The sequence below is a fragment of the Neltuma alba genome, unplaced genomic scaffold (assembly GCF_004799145.2).
Source record: "Neltuma alba isolate B1F8T4 unplaced genomic scaffold, ASM479914v2 tig00006625_pilon, whole genome shotgun sequence".
Lineage (NCBI taxonomy): Eukaryota > Viridiplantae > Streptophyta > Magnoliopsida > Fabales > Fabaceae > Neltuma > Neltuma alba.
This window is the reverse complement of record NW_021634518.1, coordinates 1-27,647: the sequence shown is the minus strand read 5'-3', so window position 1 is coordinate 27,647 and position 27,647 is coordinate 1. Positions and strand designations below refer to the sequence as shown.

The 27,647-nt window shown below is 32.5% G+C and overlaps 3 protein-coding genes and 1 pseudogene across 3 annotated transcripts; 2 read left to right on the top strand and 2 right to left on the bottom strand.

Annotated features, from left to right (window-relative positions):
* Nucleotides 1–4,554: 4,554 nt before the first annotated feature.
* Nucleotides 4,555–5,261, bottom strand: LOC114750736 (uncharacterized protein At1g15400-like). Its single transcript, XM_028939339.1, has one exon. The coding sequence runs from the start codon at nt 5,231–5,233 to the stop codon at nt 4,874–4,876; it is 360 nt and encodes a 119-aa protein (XP_028795172.1). The 5' UTR covers nt 5,234–5,261; the 3' UTR covers nt 4,555–4,873.
* A 6,122-nt stretch (nt 5,262–11,383) lies between these two features.
* Nucleotides 11,384–15,178, top strand: LOC114750737 (DNA replication complex GINS protein PSF1-like). Its single transcript, XM_028939340.1, has 7 exons — nt 11,384–11,728; nt 11,849–12,018; nt 13,313–13,380; nt 13,812–13,925; nt 14,022–14,184; nt 14,854–15,006; nt 15,084–15,178. The coding sequence occupies exons 1-7, from the start codon at nt 11,515–11,517 to the stop codon at nt 15,108–15,110; spliced, it is 909 nt and encodes a 302-aa protein (XP_028795173.1). The 5' UTR covers nt 11,384–11,514; the 3' UTR covers nt 15,111–15,178.
* A 1,441-nt stretch (nt 15,179–16,619) lies between these two features.
* On the bottom strand, nt 16,620–17,823 carry LOC114750735 (F-box/kelch-repeat protein At5g15710-like). The gene has a single exon (XM_028939338.1). The coding sequence runs from the start codon at nt 17,762–17,764 to the stop codon at nt 16,643–16,645; it is 1,122 nt and encodes a 373-aa protein (XP_028795171.1). The 5' UTR covers nt 17,765–17,823; the 3' UTR covers nt 16,620–16,642.
* Nucleotides 17,824–23,657: 5,834 nt separating this feature from the next.
* LOC114750728 (uncharacterized) lies at nt 23,658–25,631 on the top strand (annotated as a pseudogene).
* Nucleotides 25,632–27,647: the final 2,016 nt, after the last annotated feature.

Here is a 27,647-nt window from a genome sequence, read left to right as displayed (position 1 = left end):
CAGCACTTTCCTTTAGACTTAATTCACCCTCACCTATTCCTATCTTATAGGATGCAAGTTGGGATGTCTGACAAATTTTCTTCAGAATACAATGAAGATCCTTGAATATGGATTGCACTTCCAAAATTCAAGGAAAGACAACAATAGTCTTTACAAAGTGATAATTTAACTTTATTTCTGCGTGCACTCAAAGACAAAAGCAATGAGTTTGATTTTAGTGTTTGTGTTGTGTTATATTGTATATCTTCCAAATGAAGTGATGGTGAATGGTTTATATAGATCATGAGATAATGCCTTGAAGAGATACCTTTTGGAATAGTACCTTATTAAATAAAAAGTCACAACTTTATGTTGGTTCATGAACCAACATAATTTAAATAAATACAATGTATTTAATATGTAGGGTCTTAATATTGTAATTTCCTACATAACCCTTCATATAAATATATTAATATATATGAAGACACAACCCCTCATAAAAGTATATTAATTTATATGAGAACACAACCCTTTAAATAAATTTATTAATTTATATGAAGACAAAACCCCTCACATAAATTTATTAATTGAATATATTTATATAAAGACATGACTTTTTAAAAACACATTTTTTCATTTTAAAAATATTCCAATAAATTTTAGGAATATTATTTTAATATATTTTAGAGGAATCCACATATCCATATATACACACACCCACACGTGTATTTAGAGGATTGTCTTGTATCTTGGGAGAACATTCTAAAAGAATAAAAATAATAGAATTAGATTGATCTTTTTAATAGATGTATGAATACCTCTACCTCTACCCCTCTTCATTGGTAAATACTCCTTACCTCATTTATTATAAAAAACAACTACCAAAATCATGTGAGTCAAAATGTTATTTAAATTTAGTTTAAAATAATAAATATGTATGATATATACATATTTTTATAATTATACTGTTATTTGTAAAAAGAGTAAATGAGAGATAATAAGTAGAAGTTTATTGTACAAAGATAATAAGTTGCATACATATTTAATAAGGAAAAAAGTTGTAAGATTGATTTAAAATTTCAAATAGAGATGATTTGTTTCTTGTATTTAGGGATATCACTATATATATATATATGCATATATATATATAATTGCTTTTTATAAGAAGGGTATGAGGGATTATCCAATAGTTGAGTGCTTTTGTATGTGCAAATACTAGTAACATTCCCTCCAAACTCCCAAAATCGAGAGGATGATAGGCTTAAGGCCGACAAGGTTTAAAGAAGATGAAAATTCAGAGGTGTTTAGTTTGGCTTGTAATTTTTAAGTTTTACATTGCACGAATTAAATATATGAAATACGTTTTTGTCCCAGAAAGTGCAAAAAAGTAATTTTCTTTAATTGATGATCTCAAATATTCCCTAACCATAAAACTTCACCCTTCATAAGAGAGCACTGCTAATGAATTATGAAACAAGGGTGATTAATTGGACTTTTTAGCTTTAAATTTATGGTCTACTATATAATTAAGGAAACCATTCCCTTCATCATATACACAAACACGTACATATCGGAATCAATGACATTCTTCATTTCCTTCAAGGATTCCTTCCGCTATCGATTTAAAAGAAAAAAGTATTCCTTCCAATGAAGGTCAGTTGGAATATATGAAGGATTGTGCATATGCCTCATAGTAATCCCACACCAACAGTTATTTTTAATAAAATTATATTACCCCCAACCCTTAATATAACAATTAGTTAAAGATCCAATTTAGTCCCAGAGATATGTGATCTCAATTCATTTTGTTTCCAATATTTATCTATTTTACTCCCACATAATCCTTATATTAATTTCACATGTTAAGAAGTTTCCATCAAAAGGTAATTTTAGTATAACTTAGAGTATTCTCAATCTATTTTAGACTTTAAGTTAATCTCTGTCAAGCCAGGAGCATTAAGATTAAAGTTTTTCCAACAATTACATTTTTTAATATTCAAACTTATGTTTTCCTCTTTCCGAAAGTGAGACAACCTACCACATGATTAATAGAAACATTTTAGAGAAGACAATATTTATATTATAAATAACTAATTTATTTAATATTTATAAATTATTTATCTAGTTTTTATATCCGGAATTGGAGGTAGTATTACTTTTTCTTTTGGGTAAACTACAGATTATAATATTTGACCAAAAAAAAAACTACAGATTATAATAGTTTGGTTTTGAATAAAAATATTGAAATGTGGCAGGCCTATCCTTTAATATTTGGAGGAAATCAAGGATGCGCTTTAAAATGGAAGAAGAAACGCGGTGGTCCAAGTTTGCGGCTATGTCAGACAACATAGCCCACATCTTTTACTTTTTCAATCTTTGTTTTTTGTGGGCAAATATGTGACACGTAAATTTGTTGACCAACATCTGTCTCTTCAACAAACAATATCCTTTGCCAATCTATCATATTTATTAATACAAACTCTAATTTTTAATATAAAAGATAATTAAAAATTTAGTTTGGTTATAAAGATAAGATTATAATTTATTTTATCTCTAATGTTTATTTCAAATAATATTTATGGTAATTATACATGTGAAAGAATTATTAGCAAAAAGTAAATTCAAATAGACATGATTATTTTCAATATTATGTATGATATTTAGTTTTGTTGAATCACATTTAATTATTATTAGCTTGAATAAAAATCGATATATATGTATGTGTATATTTCTAACCTTTAAGCACTTTCAAAATAATCTATATATGTATATATTATTCATTGCTTATACATATTTAATATATATTACTCTTTTGGTCCTCAATATAAGACTTAACTAATTAACTTTAATAGATTAAAAATATTAGTTAAATTAATTAATATGATATGTTTTTTTAAACACCTTAAACATCTTTTTTAATTTAATTTCCTCCCTCCTTTTTCTACTTAATTATTATTTGGGAGATATTAATAAGGGTTAGCTTAGAAAAAATTGATAAACTTGTAAAATAAATCTTATATAGAGAACAAACACCAACTCTTCAATTAGATTTTATATTAAGCACCCAAAAAGTATTTTATACTTCTAGTCAAGCGTAAGCTATATTTGGGCAACAAAAAAAAAGATAAAGCAAGATTTATTTATTTTTGGCCTGAATATGAAACAAGATTAGTAAATGAATTTCAACGGAATAGAATAATAAAATTTAACAAGTTTTTAATTTTACCCTATACAATATATACACTTTTGAAGAGAATAATCTACATGATAATAAAGGAAGGTTAAATAATATATTCACATTAAAAATTTAGTAATATGACTTATGAATAATATGAAATAAATAAGACTAAATAAAGAGGGCAAAAAATACCAAATGAAATGAAACTTTTTTTCTCTGCGGCTTATAAATATGAGTAGAGGAATAAAAGCAGAAGAATAAATAGTTAAAATGAATATTCAACGGAGCACATGATTAATTAGTTGTGGTTATGCGCCGAATTCAATCAGGAAAATCATTTTCTTATTCCACGTTTTACCTAATCTTCCCAATTAATATTTTGGTGAATAAATATCATAACTAATTATTTTCTCTAAAATATCATAACAAATTACAGCCATAGATAGACATTAGAATTCAAATAATAACAACTTTTATTTGCTTGTTTTTATTTTTAAACTAATGCGTTATGCATGTGTTATTGAATTTTAATCACAACTGCTCCCGGTACACAACATAAGTTGTTTATTAAAAAAAATACACTTGGTCCAAATATGAATTATTTGGAGAGTAATTAATACTTCTTTTGGTTCTCATTATAAATTTCAAATAACTAATTCACAGATAATAAATAATTAGTTAAAATTAATTTAAAAAATAAATAGGTTATAAGTATACTTTTGTCTTCAAATATGTTCTTATAATAAATAAGAAAAAGGATGAAAGAGAATATGAGAGAAAATATAATAAGAGAGAAATAATTAAAGACAATACTAAAAAAAATGCATTAAATGTCAATGTAAACTCATACTCCTTTGGTCATATTTATACATAACTATTTATAAATAATTTTTACATGTTTTACACAGAACAAGAAAAACTTTAAACTTTATTAGATCTTATTTAAAATTCAACAAGTTTTTAACTTTATCCTTGTTTAATAGTAATATATATTATACCTTATACAGACAAAGTTAACACAATAATAAATAAATAGTAAAATTGTACTTTTATATAAAATGTTTCTTACAATGTCCTATAAATAATACTAAAAATTATCTTTTCTCTCTGTCATATAAATAGAAACAGAAAAATATTAAAGTTTATAAAATAGATCACATCCATTCCCAAATTTAAAGCTTATTAATAAGAGTATAAGACCAGGAATACCTATTTAATTTGTCAATTTTATTCCTATAATTAGTACTTACATGTAACTGTATTCTTCATGGGTAAAGTTAGAAAAAATTTTAATTTGAAATCACCAGTTGCATAAAATTCATCGTCTAGCAATTATGATTATCATCCCCAAATCAAACTCAAAAGTAATAAAGAAGCTGCAGAAAAAGACTGTCGGCAATCTCCAAATCCTCAATGGCAAGCATATAATTATGAGATAATATTCCATTTTCAGAATTTTTTTTCTTTGTACAAAAATCAAAATCAAAATTCTTCAACAATCCCATAAATATTAACACATATAATCACGTACGTCCACCCCAACATCGATCAAACAAAGCCACTTCTACCTTTCTAACTAATAATCTAGAAAAAGAAAAAAGCACTAAACTAATTAACTAAACACATAAACATTCATGCTTGTGTTCTTCTTTTCTCTCACTCCGACGGAATATCCTGTCTCCGGCCACCGTGAAAATCCAGAAAATATTTAATGAATTACCTTGATCTCCGCTTCGCCGGCTTTCTCCTCCGTTGACCCCTATCGCCGCCGGGCTTTCCGAACGCGCTGCAAAACCCACATGCGGAGAGCTTCGGAGACGGTGGTTCAATAGCCGGAGACACTTTTCCGGTGCGATAGCCGCCGTTGGAACGGCTTCTCTGGATGGTGTTGGATGATCCGACGTCTACCTTAAGCTCTTTAATCTCAGAGTTGTGATGTTGTTGTTGAGGACGATCATTATTATCTTCCTTCTGGTTCACCTTGTTCAATTCGCCTGATAAGAATCTGTCGTCCCAAACAAGCCCAGACGAACCTTGTCGTCGGAATGATACCTCAGATCTTTGAAGACCAGCCATGGCTTCTCTCTCTCTCTCTCTCTGGATCTTTCTATATCTGTGTGTATATATATATCCCTGTGTGTGTATGTATGTATGACTTTTATAATTTGTATTTGTAATATAATATGATATAATAAATTAATAAAAACAATAAGGAGGAAAATGGAAAATGTCATCGCGCCAGCCCAGTCACCATCTTAAGGGATTTTAATTTTATTATATTTTTTGTTCGGTTGCGCTGGGGGCTTACCTGTCTATATCTAAATTATTTGTCTTCATGAATTTTTTTTTTATTTCTCCCTCCGGTATCCCACACCCTTCGAGTGCAGACTAAATCCGGAATCACCCCAGGTGGGACTTCCTAGGATCGAGCCCATGCACTAACAGGTACGTGGCGCCTTGCCTTCCTCTTATCAACTAGGCGGACCAACCCTCCCGGGCTCTTCATGAATTTTTTTAATGTTATATATATGTATGCACTACATATATATATATATTAGTATATTACTAGTATGTATGCACTATATATATATATATATTAGCATATTACTAGAACGAATAATCAATACTTCTAAATATTAGAAAAATATTGGATACCCTACTCATCTAAGGGAATGTTTGGATAGAAGCCAAATCATGGTTTTAAAAATATTTTTACGTATACAAAATAAATATGTAGAGGAGTCCGTCTCGTTTTGTAGAAAAATATTTTTAAAAAACACTTTTCCATCTTGCCAAACACCCCCTAAACATTTTTTTACCAAAAAATTATTCTGAGCCAAAAAAAATAGAAAAATAAAAGCATCGTTTATCGTTTATAAAATTATATTAAAAAATTGTTTTGAAAGTTTTCTGAGCTTCACATAATTTTTATCAAGTCTATGTAGTTTTATTTTCTTTTCATTTTTAATCAGGTCCCTCCAACTTTTTTTAATCAGTCGCATGAAGCTAAAGTCACCTGGTTAAAGATTAGGTAAATGCATGAGGACTTGACTAGCCAAAAAATTACAAGGGCCTTATTAAAAAAGAAAAGTTAAAAAAAATATTTCTAAAATTTTAAAATCCCAAATCAGAAACAAGACAAAAATATATTTTCATTTTTTTCAAATATTATTAATTATTATTAAAATATAGTAAACAAAATTAATTGGAAATTTTAAAATTTAAAAATATTTTTTTAGGAATTTTCTCTTATTAAAATTAGATGAAACTAAAAGACCTATAGCAAAATACAAGAATGTGGTTTAAAACCATAAAGAAAAAGACGCTAACGTTGCAGTTCCTGCTTGTGAAAGGCACGCAATTTCATGGCGTGACGCACGATGAGTGCCACGTGTGAAACCAGCAACCACTACGATAATTCCTAGTTTTTTTTTTTTCGCCAACAGATAATTACAAGTTGATATCATTGCCAAGCATCAGTCAGTTCAATTTAGGGAAGCCTGAATTGAAATTATGAAAATGTAAAAAAAATAATCAATTTGTTCTTGTATGACATAATGTATAAACAAGATAGAGGTAATATATAAATAATAATAACATAATTTGAATTAACAACTTTCGAACAGAAATTACAAGTTCTAAATTGATAATAAAAACTCGTCATTAGGATATATTTTATGAATTGAAAATAACAGGCTGTGAACTAAAAATAACAACAATAGAACTCAAATTAACAACTTTTGAATTGGATCATTAGGATTTGATTTGACTTGTGAATTGAAAATAAAATGTTGTGAATTGGAAACAACAATAACAGAACTTGAATTAATAATAACTTGATCAGACAAGGGTATATTAATCTTGATCAAAATTACCCTCATTTTATGTCATTTTGAAGTGTTAGCTGCACTTTTTGAAATTTTCCTATATTCAAGGTTTTTTTCAGTCATTTTCCCCTTTTTTATGTAATTTTTTCAAAAAAATTGTATACTCTGAAGAATTTTGAATTTAAAAAATTGAAGAAAAGCATTGCGCTAATAAACCCAACAATTTTTTTTTCCTTAAAAAAGGAGATATTGTCGGGATAATGATAAAAAACAGGTAATCTAATCTGGCCTCTCTATCTTATCATAATTAAGACTTTAATCATACTTCTCTTTAGCCACCCTTTCTTTTATTCAACCAAGCAACGTCACAAATGTTCCCCAACATATAAATATATACTCTTCCGATCTTTAATATAAGACTCATTTAACTAATTTGATTAGATTAATAAAGTTAGGTAAGTTAGTTAATTATAAAAAATGTGACATGTTTTTCCTAAAACACTATAATCATCTTTCTTAATACCCTCTCTCCCTCTTCTATTTTACTATGGTTGAGGGAGTATCCATAAGGATAATTTAGAAAAACTTAATAAATATAATAAATGGGTATTATATTTAGGACCAAAACCAACTCAGCAATTGGGTCATATATTAAGGACCGGAGGAGTATACACACACACTACTAGTCCTATTTATAGGGCAGAGAGAAGACATTTTTGGTCATATTTATAGGGCACTAAGAAATTTTTTTTATATGAATATACGATTTTATCTCTCATTTATTATTATGTTAACTTTATTAACATAAGGTATAATGTATATTAAATAGGAATATTGTTGGAAAGTTATTAAATTTTAAATAAAAATTAATAAAGTTTAATGTTTTTCTTGATTTGTGTGAAATATGCTGAAATTACTTTATAAATAGGACCAGATGAGTAATATTGAAGAATTCATTCAAAATTCCTCTAAGAAATGAAATCATGATTCCCAATTTGCAAGAAGTTGTGGTTTTGAATTTGAACAATTTGACTTTCATCAAAATTCAATTGAGATTGTTTTAAAAAATAATATAATCAAATTAGATTTAAAGTCAATACAGGTAATAACGCATCTAATGCACATGTATAAAAAGTATAGTCAGACACTAAATATGAATATCCTTTTTAATTAGGAATTCAAAAATTTGATTTGTCATGTTACTAGATATTAACTCACGTCCCTTCACTAAATTCAATTCTCATTAACTAATGGAGTGAGTAGGTAAAGAACAACGCGTAAGAGGGTTAGGTCTAACACCAAACTGTACATCTCTCTTGTGACTTTATTTATCATCATTAATAAAACGCAAGAAAATGCATTCATAATTTCTCTATCATGCTCACCATTTATATTCATCAATCATCATCACCTTTTTCTACTTATGCTTTTATTACTATATTTGTGCGCATAGCTTTTCCAGTGTCAAAATTTTCATTCAAATCAATAATTAAGGAGTTTGAATTAACATAGTGACTGATTCAATGAGAGAGGTGGTGGTATGAATCCAAGTCATGACCGATTTAATGCTTTTGTGGTCAAATTTATGAATCCACTCCAATTTTTTTTTTCTTTTCACAATCATATTCCATAATTGAACACATTGATTCAACTTTGCGTTCTTTTTTCTAGTAATTTTGTTATTCAACTTTGCCTTCTTTTTTCTAGTAATGTTTCCCTTTTCAGTGAGATCAGATAATGCGTTTGATTATATATATGAAAAAACAAGCTTTGACAATATATATATATATATGAAAAAACAAGAATTGATCAAATGAACATTGTCAAATTGCCATAATAAAAAATAAAATAAAATAAAAACTTGACTGTGATCAATTTTTAGTATATATACTCTCTTTGTTGGACTCTGTTCCTGCTTTAAAATTGTGACGAACATTATTTGATTTAAAAGATAAAACCTCGCAGGTTATTTGAGTTTAACTATATCCATATATATACATATGCAGTGAAAAAAATAGACAAACGATATATAGATGCATGCCTTTTACTGTAATCATGTTTGAAAAGTGCATAGTAAATGTTGTTGTTAACACTACTATTTTATGATATATGCGGTTATAATTATAGTACTCTTCCGGTTTTTAATATAGGACCTAATTGTTGAGTTAGTTTTGATCCTAAATATAAGACTCATTTCTCATATTTATCAATTTTCTCTAAATTACCCCTATGGATACTCCCTCAACCATAATCAAGTAGAAGAAGGAGAGGGGATATTAAGAAAGATGATTATTATGTTTAAAAAAAAGTGTCACATTTCTTATAATTAACTAACTTATCTAATTTCTTTAATCTAATCAAATTAGTTAAATAGATCTTATATTAAGGATTAAAGATTAGAGGAGCATCACTCATCCAATAAACACAGCAGAATTAAAAAATTACATAAAAAATTCATCAAAAAGTACTATAAAATGAAGGGCCAACTCACTAGTACAGATTTTTCCCCCCCAAAAGCAGTTAAGTGCATGGCATGGAGAGATATGGCATTTAATTTCAAAAATGGCAACTGGCCTGCAATTAATTGCTTTCATATTTCTTGGTCAAAAAGATCCCCAGGTTAACAAAACTCAGTTTGGTCGTACCCTCAAAGAAATTAAGACAGCCATAATAATAATAATAATAGTGATAATAAAATAAATGCTAGTTTGGTCCACATTATTGAGATCTTGAAAATTGGCAGCTGGGGGTGCCTTACGATGAGGGGAAAGAAAGAAGGGACAAAGTTGCAGAAATTGTCAAAGGATAATGATAGAAGCAAGTTATTATTTTTTCCAATAAAAAACTCAAGCGTCTTGCCCTCATATTTATCATCACCATATCATCAACTTTATCTTATTAATTAATTAACGTCGATGCATTAGTTCGTATGGCATTGACGATCGCACGTGGGTCCCAATCTCTTGATTGATCATATCATCACATTCACCATATACGAAGCTGCCCATGAGTTATACATTAAAGGTTACTGGTGCAGCCAAGTGTTGGGCAGTGATGGTGAGTAGTTTTATCACACAAGTTGGCACTTATTAGCAAAAAAATTTTTTTTTAGTTCTATTTATAAATTACTTCTAATATGTTTTATGCAAATTTAAAAAATTTTAAAATTTGTTAATTTTTATTTAAAATTTAATAATTTTTTAATTTTATTTCTATTTAATATAAATTATATCATATGTAGATAAAGTCAATACAATAATAAATAAAAGGTAAAATTACACATTCATTTAAAAAATTTCTCTCAGTGTCTTACAAATAAGATCGAAAGATATATTTTCTCTCTGTTTTATAACTAGGACCAGATGAGTAACTTGTTTAGTCAATACACTCTCGCTCTTTGAATCCGGACTAAGCAGTGCAAATACCAGTTGGCGGGTTGATTCAGCTAGTAAGAGTGAGGGAACTTTGTTAACTTTTGTGACGACACTCAATTCAATCCGAATTAAACGATACAAGCCGAAAATACCAGACAGCGTAGTATTACCAAAAGGTTGCCATTGGAATGCTAACAATTTAAGGGTTTGTTTATTTTGACCCCAAAAAAAAATTTAGGGGTTTGTTTAGAGCCATTTTTAATAAATACTTATAAAAATTTCATATAAATTGAGATAAATTTTTTTATATACTTATTTTATATTCCATAAATCATAACTAAAAACCAGCTTTTGTAAGCCATTCCAAAAGCCACTATACTCCCCGGTGATTAAGGATAGCCCCAGGGATTGGAGAAGAGTCGAACGAAGAATTAAAGATGTTAGGTCTGTTTGGTATAAAATATTAAAAATGAAAGTTAGAAATTAAAAAAATCTATTAAAAAAATATTTTGTTATATGGATTCGATAAACACATGAAGATGAAATTGGGGAATACTATCTCCTCCTATGATATTTTCCAATCTTATATGTATGAGTTTGTCCAAATCCATATAATAAGTAATTACTCATATTAAATAACTTTTTAATAATTTTTCTTAATAACAATTACAGTGCTTATCTCATTTTTTTTGTTGCCCATCCAGTTCACTGGAATTTTGTTCCGACTAAATCTGGATTCGATCTGCGTCGCGCACCTAGCTGTGGTGGGTGAGTCTCTTAACAGGGATTTCTGCATACGTTGAGATTTGAATCTAAGACCTCGCTTAAACTGTACCAAGCTGCTTAATACTTGGACCAACCCCCGTTGGTCTGTTTATCTCATTTTTAATCCTTGGTAACAAAAGGTATCTTACTTCTTGTTTCATCTCAAGAAAAGAATCGTTTCGGCCCCACAGATAAGAGTTTTACCTCCTGTTCTTCAATGAACGCATTGTCATTGTGTCAGCCCAAATGCATGATGAAAACGGGCTAACCCGCACCGTTCAAATCCAGCCCGTTTATTATGGGCTCAAACGGGTCGTGTGCCGGAACAGGCTAACCCGTACCCATTAAGCAGGAATCGGGCAGGAGCCCACCTGGGGCACACGCGTACGGGATGAGGGAATCGCGAAGCACAGAATTTTTAGCGGTTGATTTTGAATTTCCAACCAAAAGCCCCGCCACCACTGAAATACAGAGATCTCGCTTTCTTCATTCAAGTCTCCATTTCCTTCTTCTCATCTTCTTCTTCCGAATTTTCCTTTTCAAGTTTTCAATTGCCACCATAGACTCACTGCATCAAGGCCAAGCAGTACCAATCTGTCATCCAGGTTGGCTTTTCATTCTCAATCTCTTGAAGCCACCTCTTCTTTTCTGGCCTCAATCCTTCAACTTGACGCTGGCATATACTTGTCTATCGTTCTGAACTCTTCTCAGTGTTTACTCTGCAGTTTTGATCGGTTATTTTTATGCGCACAATCTACTCGGTCAATTCTCGCCATCACTGAAGCTATTTGCAAAAGGTTGTTTCTTTCGAAATTGCAAAATGTACGGGAGAAAAGCCTGCCAACTTGTTAAAGAGCTAGCAAGTGGGGAGAAAGGCCAGTTGACGCCATTCAATGTAAGTCCTCGTCTTGGTCTTTAATGAGCCATTTCATCTTTCACCTTCCTTGAAATTGGATTCGGTAAGCATTATAGTACTTCACAGAATTCACATAGATATTAGTTAGGCGGGACAGAAATCTTTGTGGAGGCAGCTATGCTCAACTACTGCGATAAATTTCAGCAACTGCACGGGAGACCTCCACAGACACAGGGCAAACGGGAAGAAGGGGGAAATTTTTGAGACTAGAATCGTTAACTAAAAGGCTCAATTTGTCAAAAGTGGGGAATATACGTTTTTGGGCTTTAGATTTGGTTGGTAATGTTCGTGTCAAGTATACAAGGTTTCCTACGTTATGCACATCAAGTGATTTCTAGCGCACGCTTTTGATAATGCAAAAAAAATTGGATGGATGCTGTTAGCTTTTACTTAGCTTATGTGGGCTGCAAAAATTGTTAATTAGTGCCAACTCATGTGACTTGTCCACATCAAGTGCTGCTAGTCTCTAGTGGAATCAAGGTTGCACGAGTTCAATCTTTTCATGTTGTTCGTAATGAAACTATTTGCGAATATCCAGCATGCCAACCCTAGCATGGTTAAAGGAGAGAGCTTATAACTGGGTTTTGGTCCTCAGTTGCCCCCTCACTTGAACTGCATCTGACTTTGGCTTTTAGGTGGGATGATAAGGTTTACTGCTGATGGGCCTTAGATGTTAATGCTACATGTGAATCTATTCAATAAAAAAAAAAAATCAGCTGTTTTATGCATCACTTATAAACTATGTTGGGATTGGTTTAACTATTGATAAATTCTCCGTCGATTCATATGTCTCTAGACACTGCATTAAAATATGCGCAATTGAGTGCCATGTTACCATCCTTTGTAATGTGTTTTGTCCAGCAGTTTCATTTACTAATTTTTTCTTACAAGGCCGGTCTGTTTGGCTTGTTAGCTCTGTTGTATAGTTTCTGTCTAGCTTTCTTACGTAATTCTACCAAATTCATAGCCTTGAAAATAATAAAAACTTGTTGGGAAATGGCATGACGCTCCGGGGTTGAAACAACTGGGCCCTGGAAATATGATTTCTTGGGAATCTAACCTTCTTTATCTGGCCTTCTTTTCGTGTTGATTTTATCCATCATGGTCATACTTTTTCTTTCCCCGGATAGCAATGGTCATAAACTGATAATCCAAACAGAACCACAATTCACTACTTCTTCCCATGCTATGATCGGAAACTTGTTTTCCACTCTATCTGTGTGCTGTATTATGCTAGCTTTGGCTTGATAGTTTTTTTTAAATAACCTTACAGAGCGATCTATTTGAACAAGTAGTTGCAGAATGCAGTCAACATCACCTTGAGCTTCAGTCCTTGATAAGGTAAAAATTATGTGGATTCTTTAATACTCCTTATCCAGGAGAATTCCACTTCTCATTGGAGTATTGTTCCTGCATATGGTTATAAAAATTATTTATCTATAGTGGAACGACATTATTTTGAAATTTCTTTTAGAGGCACGGTAAACAGTTCGTTTTTTAAAATGTATGCAATGCGCAAAAAATGTGTCTAACTGTATGACCACATGGTTTTTTTATATCCCCATACATTCTTCTGTGAACTCTGATTATGTTATTTTTTAAGGTATGTAATTTGAGCATGAACTTCGAGGTCAAACAAATTTTCCTACTAGCATATGCATGAATCTTGAAAAATATCGTCATTGCTCTTGTCGAATATTTCCTTCCACTCATAGTTGTATCACCTTCATTCTATGCGGTACATGTGAATATGGTGTGCCCTGCTGCAACAGAAAGATGCAGGAAGAAGGGTTGGATGTCCAAACAACTAGAAATGCTGAACACCATGGAGCCCTTATCCACCATCTTTCTTTAGTTCGCAATAAACGCTGCCTAATGGCCTATGTGTGAGTGCCTCCTTTAAATATCTTTCATTCTTTTTTCCCCATCAAACATAGTTTTTTAATTTGTTCTTGTATATTCTGCAACTTATCTCAATGCAGTTACAACCGAGCAGAGGCAATACAGAGTTTGTTATGGAAAATTGGACACCTACTTCCTCAAGAAATTGAGGAGAAACTTTGTCATGCGGAGGCAGAGTATTTTAAGAAGCATTCCGCGGCTTTGAAATCATATATGTCAAAAGTGCAACTTGATCTGACTGTGGTAATTTCTTTTCTCCCTTCCTCCTTCCTCCATCACGTCTTTCTATCTCTTCATTACATACAATGACAGACACATAAACCCGCATCACTGCTTCTAATATTCAGTCCTTGTCCAGAACGTGCTGTGGAACTAATTTTGGATGTAGTCCAGGGACTTGATTTTTAAACTGTTATGTAGCTCCATTTACACTACCCTGGATGATTTCCTCTTTATGGTGCCCGCTTGGTTGACCACTGACCTTATGATATTACACTACTTCATCCCTTGTCTTTTGTCATTTAAATTTTCCTAGGAAAATGAAGGAGTTGATTTTCCTGGTAAAGCATCTGCTGGGAAAAAGAAATTGAAACTTACCTTTTCTTAAAATAAATGATGCGGATGTTTGTGTGAATGTACCTCTAGTTCTATTTCCGGACGGCTTGAATACATAAACGGTATTGCAGTAATGCACATTGTAATTGACAGTCGTTCATCTTCGGTTCTTTTTGCTTGATTTGTCATATTTTGATTTTACTGTTAGAGAACCATGAAGCGGTAAGCTGGGGGTCAGGAACAAATTGGACTAATGTGACTCCATTAATAGTTTTATTAGTCTTTAAACAGCAAATGAAAACATTCTGGGAGGCTGCAAATGGCTGAATTGTCCTTGCTGAAATCTGCATTTGACAGGATATGGTGCCGCCCAAAGATCCTTACATCCAAGTGAGGGTCCTCGATGATATTGGTGATGGGATTGTGCTTAGCGATGACAAGACTGCCAATTTTGCTCGCCATTCAATGCATTTTCTGAAGCGAACTGACGCGGAGCAATTTATCTCACGGGTTAGTTGTCTCCTGCTTCAAATTCCTGTGGCAAAACTTCAGTGAAATGCCAACTGACTTTTACTTTTTCATAACAGGGTTTAATGGAGGAGCTCACAGGCTGACATGATACGATTCTTGTTTTAATGTTGTTTTATACATTAAAGTAATGTAGATAATAAGAAAATCAGCGACCATTGTGAGAAATTCCAAGTTACAACTGTTATATCATTTTTTCCTTTTAAAAATGTATTATTATCAATAATGCCCCCCGGCAATATCCCTTGATGTTGCCTTGAGCACGTGTGCATAGTTAGGAAGATTATATGTATTGACACTATTGAGCGGAGTCCATTGGCTCGAATTGTGATCCTTTCTGTCTTTTTGGGCCATTGAGGCACTTGTGTTAAAAAAATGAGCTTTTGGCAGAAAACTTTTTCAAGAATTCAAGGATGCTTAAATCGAACGGTCTTGAAGGATGAAGCTTTTAGATATTTTATCTCCCAAAACATGAAAAAATCGCAAAACAAAAAAAACTTTCAAAATTGAAAAATTACAAATAAGAATTTGTTATAATATTAATACGGGTTTTGATAACAATTTTTATAAACTGATTTTTGTGTGCAATTTTTTAATTTTGGTAGTCTTTTTTGTGATATTCTCAACATGATTGCTTGAGATTAAGGGCCTGTTTGGTTTGAGGGGAGGGTAGGGGAGGGAGGGGTAAGGGAGGTTTCATCCTCATTTTGTTGGGTTTGATTAAAAGGAGGGGAGGGGAGGATATTTAATGATCTCTTGTTTGGTTTAAGGAGGGGAGGGGAGGGATAGTAATAATCAATTTATCATTTTACCCTTACTATTAGTTTATGTTTTTTATTGATATATTATATAAATTAATTTACATCTTAATTTAAATCATATAATTTAATAAAAATTCAATCTTATCATGTTAATATGTGTATTAAAAAATTGGTAGAGTAATTTTTATTCTAATTAATATAATATATATTTAAAGTAATCAAATTAACAATTTTATATGCTCTAAGAAAATGAAATTTTATTCTCTTTAGGCTATCTTTTTTTCCAGCTTTAAAATATATTTAAGAAATAATATATTTATAAAAACAATTCATTTTATAATATTATAATTTTTTATTTTTAAATAATTTTTTATAATATATTTTAATTATAATAATGTATATTTTTTATTTTTTTTACTTAGGAAATATATTTTTTATTAAAATAAATATTATAATGATATATTTTATGGGTAAAAGTGGAATATTGAAAAAACTATAAAGACATAATGGTCCAAAAATGTGGCTCCCCTCCTCTAAAACCCCCAATTTGGAGAGGAGCCAAAATGGAGGGAGGGAGGGGAGGGGAGGAGACATTTTAACTCCCCTCCCCTCTAAAATTTTTAACCAAATGAGAGGAGGGGTTCATTTTCCCTCCCCTCCCCTCCAACCAAATAAACCCTAAAAGACTCAGTCATGTACAATTGAAGAAACACCATAGAATTATTACCAAGTAGTTTTGCAGATATTGAATGATATATATTACTTGGCCTTCTCCATTTATTGCTTACAAAATCACGCAACTAGCTAGGTGTTATGAGAGAGACATGAAAAAAACTCAAGAAAGCCATGTCCCTCAATCAAAAAATGCAAGTAGAAGCAAGGCTTGGGTGAATTAGCATTCCCCTTATTGAGCATCTGTGGACTTTTTTACCCTTGATGCAATCACACCCTTCAACCCAATTCCATTCCCATTCACTGCTCTCATCTCTAACTTTTCTCCAAGCCACCATGCCTGAACCAAGGTCTCTGTACAAACAAATAGCTCCATCATTTCCCACACACTTTGTACCATCCCAATTCCTTTTGTTTCCCCCCAACAATTTCCACCCCAATTCACCTGGTACCTTATTTTTCAAACCCCAAATTTTCCCTTCCTTCATCTCCCAAATACAAGCATCCCCACCACTTGTCCCTCCAACCAAACCCAAAACCCCATTCCTCCGAACGAGTGTGGCAAATTCTAGCATCTCTGCCATGGGCACACTTAGCTCCTCCCATGTGTTCGTGGCAATGTCAAACCCAATTACACTGTAAACTCTCGCAGAAGTGATCCAATATAAAACATTCTCAATGCGTACACTCTCATTTGGAGTCCAAACTGTAAGCCTGACGGCAAATTCCACCGGCATGGACCCCACAATCCGCCACTCGTCAAGCTGTGAGTCATACATCTCTGTCGTGCGTTCATAGGTGGCGCCACCGCCTTGCGTGGCCTCGGACATCCCCCCGGCCACATAGATTCTAAAGGAAGGGAATTGAACTCCCTGGTTCAAAACTACAACTCCCACTGCCGGGTTTGTTCTTGAAATGTTCAATTGAGGAAGATAACGAAACTGCCTTGAAAAGGGATTGCATATAGCAAGTTGGAGAGTAGTAGAATGAGAGACTTTTAACAGAAGGAGGCTCCCTATAGGAGAAACTGCTCTCACAGGCACTGGCAAAAACTCTAGGGATAACTCGTACCAATTGTTGAGGACTGGATTGTGAGCATAGCAACATGGCTTCTGGTTCCTAATTGGAAGACCCAAGAACCATGGTTGGTGATTAGAATGTGGTCTTGAGGCTGATAAGTTAAAAGAGTAACAAGTCTTGGAACACAGGTTCCAATTCTTGCAGGCTGATCTAGCTCTGGCTAGAGAATCTGGGGAGAGAAAGGAGAAGATATTAGCTAAAACATCAAAGGGAAGATTGCTCCACATAGATGCTGAAACAGTGAAACGAGCTTAAAGATGAAGCCTTTGAATATATTTGGTGTGTGGCAGTCACCTTGCAATTATTGGAGATAAATTATTGTATATAGGGATGCGTGACCGTCTCTGCCATCCGATGATGATGAGTTCTCTCTCACCCCCATGTGAACTTTGTCCTTTTTATTCGGTTTCATCTAATCCCTTTCTTTGGTACTTCCTTGCTTCACTGTATACAACAAAAAAGGAATTTGATACTTCTTTCTTCCTCCTGGAGGGTCCAAAGGGTGAGAGAGAACTTATCACCTTTGCTTGTCTTTACAAATTGCATTTAATTGCACATGACGGCTCATCTTGGAGAATCGTATAACTGTTATATTCATCATTATATAATAAAAACCAACGGTCTGTAAGGGTTAAGAATACGAAGAGAGTGATGATGATTATGAGTTTTGAGGGGCCAAGTTATCATGAAAGCAATATGTGGTAAATTTGATGTATATATATGTGTTTGTATCAGCGCTGTGCTTGGAATCTGATACTGATATATTGTCAAAGATAAAGTGATGTGGTTGATGTTCACACGCTAAAATGACTTGCTGAATTGATGTTAAAGTTGATATTTTTTGTATCTGATGAGTTCACTTGGGCAGGTCCTGTCCTACCAAATCAGCTTTGAAAATGGAAACCTGATGAATTTGGGACGCGAGTGTCACATACCCACAAGTGATGAAAGGAACAACGTAAGAGCAAAAAACATAACCATTATTATCATCGGACTTTTTCCTTTTGGAGTAAAATATTGCCACTTGCTTTTCGTTGAGATGTTAACAAGTGCATAGGTAGAATAATTAACCTGAAACAAACAAACTATACAGTGCCTCCTGTTGATGAGCAGTAATTTTTGAATGAAACAAACATCTATACACAGAATGGGCGTTGAGTCATGTGCTCTTCGGATTTAAATATACTATTAGGACATCGGAGATTCGTTTTACTATGGGAGTTTTTTTTTTAAGAGATTAAATTCATATATAGTTGTCTTTTCAAAACAAAAAAAAGTCATATATAATTACACACTTTTTCACAATACATAAAGTTTGGATTAAGTAAGTTATATTATATATAACTTATATATAATGTACCTTGCTATAATTTTTATATTTTATATTGATATTTTTATGATCATAATATGCGTGCATATTTCTAAAAAATCTGAAGGATAACAATGTTGAAATGATAAAAATTAAGTGTTGATTTGCGGAACCGGTTCTCATTTGGACTGTCCAAATTTGATCTAAATGATTCATAATTTCTTTTTATTTTTTAAAATAATTATTTGAATGTGTATAAAGTCTAAAATAAAAAGATTTCATAACTATCACTTTTTTTTAAATTAAAAATATTAAATTCGGGCTGTCCAGAATGGGTTCTGCTGATTCGCACAAGAGAAATTAATTGATATTAAAAAATTTGATCATGAAAATAAAAAAAATTAATTTGTATGCACTGAATGAAGGTCGATGTGGTCCCTTGATTAGGGGACCGGGCAGGTGGTGATTCGGTGAAGCTGCGGCAAATGAAAAACCAAAACGCCTTCTCCTGGCAAGGAGTAGATTACTAGATACATATGGTGGACTCAATTTCTGGACCAAAAAACAAATTATTTTATTAAAAAAATTAATTCTACAGATTATCTCATAATCAGAAAATATGAGGATAATGAAGATTATTAATAAAGCCAGGCCAGGAATTCCAGTTAGAAAAAGTAATACTATGCAATCCAGAATTGTGCCCCATTAATAAGAAATAAACATTAGTAGGTTTAGCAATTCAATAGGGGAATTTATGACTACCCTTTTAATCTATTTATAGGTAGAAAGGAAGTATTCCTCCAATTCTTAATATAAGACCCATTTAACTAATTTGATTAGATTAAGGAAGTTAGGTAAGTTAGTTAATTATAAGAAATGTGACACATTTTTCCTAAAACACCATAATCATCTTTCTTAATACCTCCTCTCCCTCTTTTACTTGATTATGGTTGAGGGAGTATCTATAGGGGTAATTTAGAGAAAATTGATAAATATGAGAAATATGTCTTATATTTAGGACCAAAACCAACTTAACAATTGGGTCCTATATTAAGGACCGGAGGAGTACTATTTTTTCTTAATATAAGTAATCTCATCAATTTATATTCGAAGCTCGTTGTAAATAGAATATAATCCAAAGATTATGTCTATCTCTCATTATTTAAATGCCTCTTCTTTCAATAAGATTATATATATATATATATATATATATAGGCTAACTTTTTTATTTGGATAATATTATCTCCGATCTTAATTATAAGACTTCGTTTGTATCTCCAATTCTAATTATAAGACCTCATTTGTAGATCTCTAATCCTAATTATAAAACTTCATTTATAGTATATAGACAAGTTCTTATAATTAGGATAGGAGGTAATAAGTTTTAGTGATAGTTTATCAATGTCAATTTTAGTGACAATTACATGTATAGCAGCAAAACACAACCACCACTACTAGCAACGGTTAGAACCACTACAATTATTTCTTTTTTTTTTTATATATTTTTTATAAATGATGGTTCTACATTTACCCGCCACTACCTATTTGCAGCCATTCTTTAGAAAATTGATTGTGCAAGATATTTAGAATTATTTAAGGACATAGATGATGTACTTTTCTGCAACATATAACAAAAGATATTTGCACATGTACTGTTAGAAAAAGTCGCTACTAATCTAGATTCATTTCTGGCCATTAGATATCCTTAATTAGATTAATTTCACATTTACCATCAATAATTTGTACATAGCACTCCTTGTACATCCTACGAACCCTACATATAGGGGCTAATCATTGAGAAGTTTATTTTCATCTCAAATATCATACCTCAACATATTTTTTTAAATACTCTTTCAATTCTAAATGTAAGACTCATTTATAGTGTAATTTATATTACAAAATAAGTTTTACATTTAAGACGGGAAGAGTAATTTTTTTCTCTGACTACCTCTATTGATTGCACATATTAAAGGGCAATTCCCATTAACATGATAGTTTGCAATGGAAATAATTGAAATGGGTATTTTCTTACCCAAAAAATGGGTATTTTATAAAAACTAACATATTTTTTTAAAAAAATAACTAACTTAACTAATTTTTAATATTTACGAATTAATTATCTAATTTCTATGAGAATAAAGGGAATATTATGCTACTGAATAAACAAACAAAAGACATTTTAATCCAAATGATTAATATGATGAAGATTATTAAAATGTTCACATCATTAAAAAAAACTTAACAACTTCTGGTTTGAGGTTAATCTTAGTGTCCACAAACATGAGGTTAATCTTTGTTCTCATCATCATATGTCTCCTACATCATTAATCTATCATTTTCTGTGCTGTTTGAGGCTGATTTTCTTTTGGATACGAATGAAGTAAAGACTCATTTGTGTGTGTGTGTATTTGGAATTAATTTTTGTTCTTATCAACATATGTCTCCTTTTTCTGGGTGGAACATCATTTGAAGATGAGTTTTTGGTGGGGCAATGATTATTATTATCCTTTGACTAACAATAGTCTCCCTAAGGCTGCAGTATCATTTCTTGATTTGTTTAATGTTGCACTATGTCCTTCTAATTAATTAATTATTTGTCTCAAGATAAATGGAGTATACAGATAAATTTTCGATTATTATGATAATATAAATAGCTTCACAGGATAGGCAGAAAAATTAAATTTGGATTTTACCTTAAAATTTACAAAGAAAAATACCCAGTGTTGCTCATGTAGATTCTCTGTATAGTGCTAGATAATCAAAATTCCAAGGATACCTCTTGCATTGCTTTTTTTTTTCTTGGTCAAGATCAAATCCAAACTTTCAGATGAATGAAACTGTACTGTTGTTCTTTTAATTCTTGTTTATTCTACATCTCTTGGTGGAGACAATGCTGCACTGCATTATTCAAGTTTCCCTCACTTTCTTGCATCTTTGGACATGTCAATATTGTCAATGTAAGAAGAATTTTGCTGAATGTTTCTTACCCATTCTAATTTTAAGGCACCTTAAAAATAAGTTACTCCTCGGTCCTTATTGTAAGACCCAATTTGACTTTTTATTTGGTCCTAATTATAAGACCCAAACCATTTTGTTTTTTATGTTTTTATGCATTTTTTTCCAAGATAATCCTTCTAATAATGATAGTTTAGCCAATATATTTAATTAGCAAGGATATTTAGGAAATGACAACACTTATTTATTATAAATAACCAACTTAACTTACTTCCTTATCTCCTCAAAGAAGTCAATTGGGTCTTATAATAGGACCGGAGAGTAATATGTTACTTAAATCCTCCTCCTCTATTAATTCTTTTTACAAAATAAATTTTTTTATGTTTTATTATTTCTCTATTCTCCTAAATCTACTTAAATACCTACCTTAGTAGTATAATTTACTAAGTATAATCCTCTTTTCATTTTTAATATAATTGATCCTGTTTTTAAAAAAATAGAAGAAAAGCAATACGCTGCAATCCAACTCTTAACTTTCTCCAAGTAAAGGCTGAATCCCTAATTTTCATGTAGGTGAAGAAAGATACATATTATACCGCCTCCAATTTTAAATATAGGAATGAAATAAAAAGTTTATTTTGTTATAAAATATAAGAGTCCAATTTATTTTATTTTTTAAATTTATTAATATTTTCTCAAAGTATCTTTATTTGTCATGGCAGGGGTTTGTATACAATGCAAATGTATTCTATGAATACTAACACACATTATTATAAATAATTAACTAATTTTTTGATATTTGCAAATTAATTATTTAATCCTTATATTAAAAATCAGAGTAGACTAATTGCAAAAATGTGTTTTTTTGCTATATTTACCTCGCTTAGTTGCATAAAACTCTTAGCGTTATAAGGTATTCAAATTATTAATCAATGATCTCGTCTTCAAATTTGAAGGAAAACAGGGGTGTTTGGGAAAGCTGTTGGCATGCAGCGTTATATAAGGTATTCAAATTATTAATCAATTGATCTCGTCTTCAATTTGAAGGAAGGAAAGCGGAGTGTTTCGGGAAAGCTGTGGCATTTGCAATTTCAGGTGGGGGCTAGAGGGGTGTGCCTAAGGGAAAGATGGGGCCTTTCCAGCAGAAGACAAGGGAGGAATTGGGGCTGTGTAGCAACTTTTCTATTGGTTCAGTGTCTCCACCTTAGCTTTCACAAGTTGGTAGGTCAAGGGCCAGGGCCTGAATGACACAATCGTTGTGAAAACGTGACACGCATGGCGCCAAGATTCTTCATTTCGTCCTTCCACTTGCTTCTCTGGTCCATTTCTGAATAATTGGCATCAGTGAAAAGTGATAACCCTTATGATTAGGACATTATAATGCCCGTTTACTTGCTAAAATTACTTAACTTTTACCATTTCTATTCCGACTAGGGGGACTGCATTATTGGGTTGTGTTTTTGCTCCTTTCTCCTGTGGGGTTCACTCTTGAAAGAGACTCGTGGGTGTTCTGTTTAAGTGGAAAAAGGCGTCTGCATCAGAGATTTACTTTTTTTTCAGGGTCGGTTCTTGCTCATTGAAACTCTGACTCTGGAACGCAAATGGGGTGGTTCTGGGAATTTAGCATTTGAAATATCAGGAGCCTTGTTGGAGGAGCATCTTTGTGGCATGTTGGATTGTGGGTACAATGTCCTGTAAGCAACTTCCTCTTCATTTTTAGCAAAATTTTCAGAGATTTGACTTTGGCTTGTTTCGCTTTCATGTTGGAAGATGTGGGATGCAATCCTGACGATGTCTTTCCAGACGCTGAACTATCCATCTCAGACATTTTGCTATGCAAACACACCTAGAAAAGAAACAAGTACAAGGCAAGGTCTTATCAAGTTCAAGCTACACCTCCATCATCAGTTTATTCTGAGTGCAGATGAAAGTGGGAAGTTTTCTGATAATAAGAAGGCTTGTGGCTCAAACTTACTTCCAGGAGGGGTGAATCTGTTACTCCTTTGATCAGTGAAGCAAATACCGTGGGCATAGTTGGTGGCGCTTCTGCTGATGCTACCCTAAAATTTTTGAGAAAGCTTGTGGAGTTGAGTTCTTCAGAAGACGAAGATGGAATAAGTTCCCTTCCTTTTGTAATTTGTTCTGATCCTCTGTTAAATAAGGAGCTTATGTTCATATGAGAAGAGTCACTTCTTGTCTGGCAGAAAGTAAAGCCGAGAGTTTGAACATGGATGCTTCTCCAATTGCGCGTAATATTAGAATAAAAGGATTTTTCTTGAGAAATCTGGGGCTTGTTGCATAGTAATGCCTTGTCACTTGTCACATTCTTGGTATGAAGAAGTATCTCAGGAATGTTCTGTTCCTTTTCTTCATATGGCAGAATGTGTTGCTAGTGAGCTCAAGGAAGCTAAATTAAGGCCACTTGAAGCTGGTAGCCCCTTGCGGATTGGATTGCTTGCAACCAACGCTACTCTAGCAGGCGGATTTTATCAGAGAGAAGCTTCAGAATCAAGTATTTAATCTCCGCATATTACACCTGTCAACATCATTTTAATAATGATGCACCAAATCTGAGAATCATATATATATATGTATGTATATTCTTTAATGGCATGACAGGTTGACGTTAATTCTCTCTAACTTTTCCCATGACACTAGTTTTTTCTTTGTAACAGTCCAGTTGTTAGGGTTCTGTGATGCAGGATTGCTTATCTATCTTTAAAATTCCATTGGTTCTGCCAGATTGTTTGAATTGAATTTTTTTCATGATTGAATTTTAACGCATTATATTGAATCTCAAGATACTTGAAAACACATTTTAGGTTAGAATTCAACAGAAGGTGCAATAGCTGGAGGCATTTGCCTTAGAATTCGTTTAAGCGAGGGATGTTTGAGACTGTTTATGTCAACATGAAATGTCCATTTTCGTGTTTGATCAATTATCTTGCATATGAAATTTCAATTTTCCTACTTTTGTGCTTCGCTGGGATTTATATTCTGATTCTGTCTGGGTCATTATGCATACATAGACTCACTGTGTGTGTACATGTTTTCTTGTTACGACTCACAGTGTGTATATCTGTTTATATTATTTTTGTGCTAAGTAACCATTTGACATGAGCTTTTAGTAGCAATGTCTTCAGTTATCCTTAGCCCGTTTCTTGTGTCTAATATGAATCACTTGAACCTCGGATGACGAGATTCTTAGCCCTAGTTCCAGGAGCCTCATGTGCTTAGTAGTTTAGTACTGTTTTGATTCTGATGGCAGTTGAAGAACAAATTTCAAAGTGGATAAGTTCTAATTATTTGATTGTTCCTTTGTAATCCAGAACATTATGATCCATAAGGCCCGGCTAGCTTAGTGATAGAATCTATCTACTTTTCTTGAACACTTTAATTTTTTCGACGAGGTTTAGTTTCATTGGTGTATTTTCCCTCAGAATATACTCTCTGATATTATTACTTGTCTGTAGGGGTTTGAGGTTGTGCAGCCAGATAAAGCAACCATGGAACATACAGTGATACCTGCAATCGAAGCTTTGAACAGAAGGGACATGGAAGGCATGCAATCTATTGAGAATTGCTCTTCAAGTTTTCTGGTCCGGGCAGTGAGCTATTGTCCTTGCTTCTCACGACATGTGGGATCTCTTGCCTCAAGATGATCCTGTTCTTAAGAAATGTATCGATCCCATGGATGCCCTGGCTCGGTCAACTGTCAAATGGGTAAAATCTTCTGCAGAGAAAACATAGGAAAATGGAAAATGCCCAAGTGGTTCCTGTATTTTCAGTCTGTTGCTATATTGGTGATCACCTGTCTGTCGTTAGAGTGAACTTAACACGTTCTTTCTGTATAGTAGTAGTAGTAAGTTTTCTTTAAACTTGGGGTTACTTGCAAATAAAACCCCTATGCTTCAAAATAAAAAATGAGGTGCTCAAATGCTACATCAGATTCTCCCACATTGAACATGTTGGCTTCGGGGGGCAGATGGAAACTTGCCGTACCTGAATTTTCTTTCCCAATAATGTAGCTTCGGGTCACATGTATCTCTCTTTTAATCAAAGTTGCCCTTTTCGATGTAAAGCTCACAAGCAAAGCCAAACACCAAAGGATAATTGGCTAGTATATATCTAGGCCAGTGTTGCAAGAAGGACAACCTTTTTTAATAACCTCTACGTTGAATTTAGTGGTTTGATCTCATGATTGTATTTTCAGAATTTCTAAGAAATCCGGAGTTTAACTGGCAGGAGGGTATGATATAAAGGCAGCTCCAATTCTCTGTTTCTTAATTACGTTGCTATCCTTTTCATCGCTAATTCAAGAACATTGGGAAAATTTTTACAGATTTTTTTTGGCATCGGAAAATTTTTATAGATTATTAAAATAAAAAGTTTCGAAATCTTTGATGTATTCATATTTGTTGATGTTTTGATTTTGTAACGTTACTTTAAAACATGTTTGTTTCAAAATATTTAATCATTTTATGTTGTGGAATCGAGAGTAAAATTAAGCAGTGGATATTTGCTCCACAAGAAGCAGGGAGAGCATGAGCGTCTCAGAATTCTAATTTCTTCTGCACTGCTATTATTACTTTGAAAGGTGTTGTTTGTTTAATCTACAAGGTTATCATAGCACATAAAAAGTTATGAAGTTGTCGGGGCTATACAAAAGAGTGAATCAATTTCTCAAATTTCTGTTCAGGCTAATATTGAGAAGCAAATCTCCCTAGAACACAAGGCCGAGCAACATGTTATATGTTTAAATCCAATCAGCATAGATGCGACTGATCCTGTGTAGTTCATTTCTGTTGAATTTGTAATTTCCTGAAAATGATTCTTTCAAATTTTGAAGCACAACTACTGGTTGATACTACACCATCGACACTTGTTTGTAGTAGCAGTAGCAGAAGTTCGCACTACCCTTCCTTCAGCAGTGAGTAGCCATCAGTTCCCTAATTCTGCATTGAGTAGAGGAATTTGGGATTATTTAAGAAGATCATCTCTATTCGTCAATTAATTAGGATCCTCAACAGATCATTAAGGGGGATAGTGATACATGTCAATAACAAACATCCTGCGCAAATTAGTTATAATTGAATATGTACAAATTCTAAGTAGAATCAATACAATCATGACTAGATGAGTAAGCATATAAGAGATAATTCTCGTTTAGAAAGTGTGCATGATATGTTATATCACAATTAATATTAATTACTTGGATCTTATGATTATGTCATTCTGATTTTCTTACAGAAAACATCAAATATCAAATACTAACACCAAGGGGGAGAAAAAAAGAGTAAGCTTACCAGACTCAAATTTAGTTCTCAGTGATGTAGTTTCTGTTTTCCTCCTACCAAAACTGAAAATATTTATGTTTCTTGGACCAAAATATATTTCACTTTTCTCAAGGTTGCTGCTGACAAAATGATAAATGTATATTGACAACATTTGAATCTCTCCTACTTTGTAGATCCAGAAAATAAAGGCGAATGAAGGTCTAAAGCCAGTTCACTCAATTTGCAGTACATGGTCTGTAGAAATCTCTCGCATGTCCTCCATTCGGGAAGGTTAAATCATGCACCTTACATTTTCCCATGTATGGATTTTATAATCCCATGGCATGTTTGCTGAATGAAATGTAATAGAGTTTTTACCAAATGATGCAAATACCCTATGATCTTGACCAGTTAACAATTTTAAAATGACAGTTTCTCGTTGTGGTCCCATAAATTTTGTCCACCTTTGACGTCCCAACTACTCATGTAGAAAATTAATAGCGCACATGCTGATATTGGAGTTATAATTTCCTTGTCTTTAGCAACCAATTACTGACAGAGAATCAAGGG

What these genes read in the sequence shown, in the direction of transcription:
- LOC114750737 (XM_028939340.1), top strand. Translation starts at nt 11,515, where the DNA reads ATGAGGGAATCGCGAAGCACAGAATTTTTAGCGGTTGATTTTGAATTT. An exon ending in AGTACCAATCTGTCATCCAG is followed by an intron (nt 11,729 to 11,848) that starts GTTGGCTTTTCA and finishes TTTACTCTGCAG; the next exon opens with TTTTGATCGGTTATTTTTAT. An exon ending in GAGCTTCAGTCCTTGATAAG is followed by an intron (nt 13,381 to 13,811) that starts GTAAAAATTATG and finishes CTGCTGCAACAG; the next exon opens with AAAGATGCAGGAAGAAGGGT.
- LOC114750735 (XM_028939338.1), bottom strand. Translation starts at nt 17,764, where the DNA reads ATGTGGAGCAATCTTCCCTTTGATGTTTTAGCTAATATCTTCTCCTTT.
- LOC114750736 (XM_028939339.1), bottom strand. Translation starts at nt 5,233, where the DNA reads ATGGCTGGTCTTCAAAGATCTGAGGTATCATTCCGACGACAAGGTTCG.